This window comes from Cyrtonyx montezumae, unplaced genomic scaffold (genome assembly GCF_038088225.1).
Source record: "Cyrtonyx montezumae isolate F1298 unplaced genomic scaffold, pur_monq_1.0 scaffold_4, whole genome shotgun sequence".
Taxonomy (NCBI): domain Eukaryota; kingdom Metazoa; phylum Chordata; class Aves; order Galliformes; family Odontophoridae; genus Cyrtonyx; species Cyrtonyx montezumae.
Window position 1 is genome coordinate 1,112,501 of NW_027072045.1, and position 7,500 is coordinate 1,120,000.

General features: G+C 40.9%; 1 protein-coding gene across 14 annotated transcripts in view; it reads left to right on the plus strand.

The window, feature by feature from the left end:
• The window catches only part of EBF3 (EBF transcription factor 3), a 115,323-nt gene that overhangs the window by 68,458 nt on the left and 39,365 nt on the right, over positions 1-7,500 (plus strand). For 10 of the 14 annotated variants that reach the window (XM_065746880.1, XM_065746883.1, XM_065746884.1 and 7 more), the window contains exons 7-8: positions 3,466-3,547; positions 6,527-6,671. In XM_065746880.1, coding sequence (XP_065602952.1) covers positions 3,466-3,547; positions 6,527-6,671 — 227 coding nt within the window. The remainder of the gene's footprint in view (positions 1-3,465; positions 3,548-6,526; positions 6,672-7,500) is intronic. The other 4 variants (XM_065746879.1, XM_065746876.1, XM_065746882.1 and 1 more) reach the window with 1 other exon arrangement.

The window sequence follows — 7,500 nt, forward strand, 5'->3', positions numbered from 1 at the left end:
AAATCTCCCATGGAAAAAAGATCTTTCATATCACAAAAAAAAGTCTCCTGTAGGTTGTTATGTGCATAAGGTGGAGGCTTAAGAGCAGACACATTTGCAGATGAACTGCTTTTACTAGCTTCTCTGAGACATGACATTTGTTCAGAAGATTAGCCAGGTTGTAATGTGTAGCATAATTGCACTGTGCGGATGTCCCAGAAGTGAAAACCTAATTGCTTGACAGGACTATAACTTTGTGGTACGCTCTCACCTTGTTAGGTCCTTTTCTGATGCAGTTCAAATGAAGTCTGGCCGCAGGTGTGCCTAATTTACCTCGCAACAGAACGTGTTGAGTTTAATTGCACAGTGGTTGTTAGGAAAAATTGGTGGGTGGAATATCAAGTGACTTACTGTACGCGGATGGCAGATGGGCGTTGAGAGGCATTGTGAGCTAAGTGTATAGGTGAGGTGAGTTAATAAAAGATGTAAATTTTATCTTAAAATAGTGAAGTCTTGTGGTAGGCAATACGTTTTAATTAAGGCGGTAGCAGTCCTTTTCTAGCTGTGTGACAAAATTGGAGGAGAGGAGGGAGCATCACAAGGACAGCATTTTTTTCCATATCACTGTTTTAGAAACAGCTTGGTGCGTCTAAGAAGGCGATTCCACAAGTCTGTGTTTATTACAAAGACAACATTTATGGACACGATACAAAGTGTAGCATGGAGAGGCAAATCTAGAAAGGCTTGCCTTCCTATTACAGGAGCGGGCTTTGAGGCACAACCAAACGGAGCTCACATCCAGCTGCTGACTTCTCTAGTGTGTGGCAGAGCTCTTGCCTCAAGCCTGCAGGCTTTGCTGAGGACAGCACCTGCTCTCTTCTGCAGGGGTCATCCATTCTGGGTAGCCCTCATTCTTGTTGGTCAGATGAGAGGAAAAATCAAGTCAGTTTTCTTCACCCGGACAGCGTGAGAACGTCATTTTTCGCTTAACAATGTCTTCCTCTGAACATACTGCCTCAGTGCTGCCCGTGCTGCACAGATCTGCTGAAAACATAGATTGCAGAGAACAAGAAGGACTTGGTGTCAAGGGATGCACAGGAGCTGGGATGTGAATGCTGCTCATGTTTACTTCAGTCTTACAGTTTCAATGCTTAGCTCAGTGCTCAGGTTCTTCGTGGTAAAAACATCTGATTCCACCAAGAGTGTTTTGGTTTTCAACAAATATTTGAGCATATATGGGTTCCAGTTGATGCCTAGTGAAGGAGGGTGTAATGCTTCCTTTTTGGACAGGATGTGACTTCTCTGTGTAGAAACAATTCATCTCGAATGCTACAAGTTAAGAAAAAATCCACTAGGAACAATATTGCACATTCCCCACGCTCAATTCATTCGAGGATTTTGGAGCAATTCACAAGCATTAGCTCAGAGGGCTTCGATACACCCATCTGAGATCAGAAAAAGAAGCTGAGGTATACTCCTTGTCAGCATGGCTGTGGCACCGGGGGGCAGTGAGGCCGAAGGCTCTCGTGATGTGTGATGGGTGCCGTGTAGGGCAGACTCAGCATCAGAGCTGCCTTGTAGAAGGCGTGGGAGAAATAATGGAGATTTTACAGAAATGCTGTTGTACTTAGGCAGTCCTCGGTTGATGCGTCGGTCTCTGGAGCTCACTAGGATCTCAAAAATAATAAACAACCCAAGACAGCTTAAATTAAGTTGAAGCAGTGGCTAACACAGATGAAGTTTTATGGGATGTCTGAAACTCTCGGTGGCATTCCTGCAATGGTGTGCAGAAAATCCAAGTGCAAGGGAACCTCCAAGTGAGGAGATCATGTCAGCCACAATGGAAATCCAGCTCTCTTTTAGCTGAACAGCTGGAAACACTTCGCAGAATTTGGGATAGCTGAATTGACAGCACTGATTTAGCTATGCTCAACAGAGGTAGAACTAGTCACCTCCCTTGTCTCTTAGATATGAGAGAGCACTTCTTCAGCATTAGTACCCCATGTTGATATTAGAGTCCTGTTCAAGGTTTAACTTGAAAAGAAGAGCTGTGATTGTAGGCTCCAGCTGGTAGTATGGGGCAGTCATTTGTGATGCTCCTTGCCCAGACACCCCAGAGTTTTGCAAGGCAGCGTGGTGTGGCACAACTGTTCTGATATTTCTTCTCAGCTACAGTTGGGCCATATTGGGTACTGACGAAGGAAAGAAATTTCTTGGCATACCTCCTGCCAGGAATATTATTTGCATGTGAAAATTTCTGCAAAGTGTTTACAGCTAGGATAGTCATTTGTATAGACTGGTGTGAATAAATAATAATGGTTCATAGACGAACTATAAAAGCTCTGCCTAACCTTGCTATTCAAAATGTATAAATCTGGACAGCACAAGCTGATGGGGTGGTGCCTCTGAGAAACTCTGGGTGAGGAGTCCTCAGTCTTGCTCGTTACTTGGTGCCAATCACGAGCCTGAAACCAAAACCCTTAGAAGTTTAGAATAATTATTAAACGGGAAGTCAGAGCTCCATAAGAGGTGCTAGGCTGTGGACATCCTCTGGTGCTAGGAGAGGAACGAGAGGCTCCCTGCAATGTGGCACAGCCTGCACACAGCCCTTAGCATGGTTACAGAACTGTTGCTTTCTATTCAAAGCAATTTTCAAAAGTGAGGAGTAAAGGACTGAGGGCAGCGGGTCTGCACCCTTTCAAGCTTTTCCCCTTCTCATAAGTGCTTGTTCTGTTCCCACGAGACAGTGCTGCCACAGAATGGTTCACTGGGAGATGCCTCGATGGTACAGCCTAGTCCTAAATAATTGCTAATTGCCTCACAGCAAAAATCAGCTGGATTTCTGTACTCAGGTAGAGCTACTCCTTACAGCTAAAGGCTGGCACAGTTTGGGGAGGTCGTAAAACAGGGTCTAATCCTTCACGTTCTTTAGCTTTTAAAGACACATGAGTCAAACAGGGCCTTTCTGGTGGCCAGATCCATGACTGATTCTCACTGGAGTCATCAGGATTGGACTGAGTCCCTTTGCATAGCTAGAACTGCCAAGCTGAAGGCAGAGCCAAGTGTTTTTTGGAAGATTGATCATTCATTACTGTAGATTTTTTTTGGGATAGAGGTCATTACTGCTAATGTAAGCTGTGAAAAAAATGAAAAACATTAAAAAAAATAGAAACAAATTTTCATCTGATATAAGTCATTGCCTTTGAAGTCAATGAGTCATTGAAATCGACTGTCCCACACCGAGCTAAGATATGGCCTGGAGTCAACAGATCTGTAGTTGCTGAAAAAATCAAGAACATAAATTTGCCTTTCCCTGGCAATAATGTTCTGTTTATGACAGAGATCTTACTCTTTAATATGCATTCGTTAACTAATAAGAAAGTAATAGTTCGCTAGCAGTAATCTTTTAGGTATAACTATGGTAAGATTGTATTGCACTTTTTAAAATTGGATTTACTAATAGATTTCAATTTTGTATTTTCATAGATTCTTTCTAAAGTTTTTCCTCAAGTGCAATCAGAACTGTTTGAAGAATGCAGGCAACCCGCGAGACATGCGAAGATTCCAGGTACAGATATCTCCTACAAATACCATATGGGATTTACTCAGAATTTCAAACTTCTTGAACTGTTGTTTAATGAAAATCTAGTGTCAGTCCTCTACTTGGAGTAGCTTCAATGCTTCGTATCCAAAGCACTATGAGTATTTTATACATTCCCGTGCTAATTTAAATGCTTGCTTCTGGGGCTCACCAGATCTGAATTGGGCTGTTATGGATCTTTGTGATGCAAGTGGGTACCTTCTCAGAAAGCATAGTTTTCCCTCCTACTAACACCTCCATTGTGGTATGAACTGAGACCTGTATAGATTTTGCATACGTAAACTGTGTAAGCAGCCGTTAGAAATTCAACTGCAGAACTCGGTGAAGTCTGGATCCAGTTTTTTTCCTTTCATGTTTACAACTTGTAAATCCAATGGCAGTGGTACAGCCCGCATATTTTTATTCAAATTGTATTAGAAAATGCTTAATACTTCACTTTCTCCTTACAGCTTTTGAAATATCTTGTGATGAATGATAACACTACAGAAAGACATCTGATGTGGTGGACAAATTGTTTCTTCCGTATTTGGGGTCATTTGAAATGCTTGCTGAGAAATATATGTGTTTTGTTTCAAAAATATTTCAAAATGATTCATATTTGAGACTAATCATAAGCTAGTATTGAGATGTTAAAAAACTTTCTTAGTTTTGAGAAGAATAACTTGTGGTTAAACTTGATAGCAAAACATGTGACATCTGTTTTCATGCACAGCCAACCAACCGGTGAAGCCAGAACACTTGAGCCAGCCAACAGAAAAGATCTGTAGCTGGAAAAATTATTTCTTCAAAACAATTGAGCCAAGCTTCCATTTTTCATGCATCTCAGCTTCACGTGGCATTGGTGATATTGATCCATCTGAACAGAACAGAAGGTCAAACCTGGAATGAGTGGAAATGTCCTCTTTGTCTCACCGATGACTAAATGAAGCATCAGTCATGAGTGATCTTGTGGTCGACAATGGAGCCAGTAGACACTAGAAAGACTTTCCCGGGTCTCTTTAGCTAATCTCCCTGCCTCTCAGAAGGTTTAACTGGACTTAACAGTATGTCAGATCTTGAACAATATTTTTAACTGGTTTCACTGTCTCAGCACCTTTTTAGGTGCGTTGCAGGAATAAGCCAATATAACAAAACATAGCATGTCTACTTTCTTTTGCTGAACTACAGTATTTTTCCCCTGGTGACTGACCTATATATACATGACAGAACAAAAATAGTTGTCATTTTTATACACACCTTTCCCCGTCTTCTTAATATACTGTGTTCTAGGAACCAAGTCCAGAAATCTTTGCTGAAATTCACACCTGGATGTTTTGCCATATTTTTTAAAGTCTGCAAATCTCATTAGAAGTGAAAACCAATAGCCCAGTGGCATGGCGGTAGCTCTGTGCTTAGGTGAGTGTGCAACCTCAGCACTCTCCAAAGTGGATGTCGACAGGAGCGAAAGTGTCCACTTCTGGGATGAGAAAGATAGGGGAGCCGAGCAGACTGGCAGAGAGCTGCCCTCGGGCTGTTCGAAAGGAGAACGCAGATGGCTGTCTCAGAGGAGGCAGAGTACACAGGAAAGGTGCTGTGATAGCTGAAAGCTAATTATGGGTTGTGAATAAGAAGCAGGATCAGAGGTGATCCAAAACACAGAAACAGATAAGAATTGTCTTCTGATGCCTGAGACTAGTGCTGTGGAAATGGAGAGTAGTTTTCTTCCCCTCATTTTTTTGCTCATTATTGTGTTTGGGTATGGGAGCTGGTGTGAGAACCCTGAAAAATCATTTTTGCTGTGTCCAAAAGTAAAATAAGGAGAAGACAGAAGCTAAAATTTGTACTAGCCTTTGCCACCATCTCCCACGTGGTTGGTAAGGCCTAGCACAGCCTCACTTAGTCACTGCCCGTGAGGACTCTACAAATGCTAAACGACAAAGAAAATGCTACCGTGATTATTGCATTTAGCAAATCTGGAACCTGCACCACAGGGCCCATGCTGGAGCATGTAAATAAGAACTAAAAGTCTATCTGGGACAATAACAACCACCCTATGAGGCTATGTCACACGAAACACGTGCACGTCTCACTATTTCCTCTTTGGCTTGTGGTCGCGAAATATCGTTTCCAGAATCAGTTTCACAAATCCATTGTGTAGGTGTTTTTATCGAGAAGGTTGTGTGTTTTGCATATGTTCCCTTTCCATTTTCTACTGAGAAGCAGCTGGAAGCCAAAGAAGGCCCTATCCATCATCTCTTCTATGGCCGGACTCTGAACCTGGACACAAGAATAGGAGCCTTTCACTCAAAAATAAAGGAGGAAATTCCATTGACATACCAGGGTCAATCACCATCCAAATGAACTTGAGAAGGGATACTTTTCATGGATTGAAAACACTTTCACTATTCATATTCAACTCAGTCTTTTCAGATGCAAAAAAGTTCATTATCAGACATTAAATGTAATTGTAAAACTGACCTGGAGATCATTTACTGAAGAAAAAAATGGGGAGTTACGATGGTTCCTGATTTATTAAGCTTTTTTTATTTGGAATCCTCACAACCCTTCATTTGAAGACAGTCTCAAGTGAACAAATTTTAATTAGATAAACTATCTAATCAATATATCAACAGATCAATCAAAACAGCAGCTTTTAAAATGAGTGGCTAGAGGGGTGTTTCTGAAACTAATGGCTAGAAGAATATTTCCCTGAATTGAATTCATTTGTTAGCATAATAGGAGATTAAACTCTAATTAGTGTAGCAGGTTCTGAAGAGAAACAATTGTGAGTTAAAAATCACCAGAGTTAGCCACATAAACAAAGATGTATTCATAGTTGTCATTCACTTTGCTTAAAGTGAAAAGTAGCAGACTGTGATGTTTCGTCTCAAAAGGTCTATTATTGTACCCGTGTTTCTGAAAATACGCAGTCTTCTTAAATTCTCTTTTTTTTCCCCCCCTTTTTAGGTTGTTGTATCAACAACAGTCAATGTGGATGGCCACGTTCTGGCTGTCTCAGACAACATGTTTGTACACAACAATTCCAAACATGGAAGGCGGGCTCGCCGCCTTGACCCCTCAGAAGGTACGGCTCCTTCTTATCTGGAAAATGGTAGGCACACATTTACATGTCTTTTTGTTTTATTTGCAATGCTTTTTTTTTAATTTTATTTTATTATTATTATTTTTTATTTTGCACCATACTTTCTGTTGATACACCATTACATTTATTTTTACATAATTTCTTCTCTCATCCATCAATTCACCCATTAAAAAAGTTCGTTAGTATTTCTCAGCCCCTCTCAACCAGGATACGGTCACTTTTGAATTTGCTTCTGACTCTTTATTTAGTGCTTACAGTTTTGCAGTCACAACCAATTTTTCATTTGTTTTATGGTTTTTTTTTTCCTTTCCTTTTATTTTATTATTATTTTTTTGTCTTGTTTTGCTTGCAGCTTTTTCTTGCTATTTAATTTGACTTGATTTTATTTTGGCTTGTCATATTCCTTGATCCAGAGGTACAGTCTCAGGTTATGTATGCAAGTTTAAGTGGATGGTAAAAACATGACCAAATCTGCAAAGAATTTACTGTGAGGTCAATTTCCTGTTGCTGGGCCTTACTGCTGCAGATTACAGCAGTGGCGTTTCTGTATGAGAAAAACAGCATAAAATGTTTTCCTTCAGACAGACTCAATGTGACTGACTTCTTGTCTGAACTGCTAGAAGAAGATAGTCTGAGGTGAAGAACTGAATGGCAAGTGACTCTGGAAATCCAGAATGTCTTTCTAGAGCCCACCCACCCCTGAGCCAACCACGCACAATTACGGCTGCACTGTGCGCCTGTGCTCGTATCTCTGTTCTCCCCAGAAGTACAGAATAGTTATTTAGATTGAGATATTTGTTCTCACTGCAAAATGCACCAACGTAAGGATACGAAACAG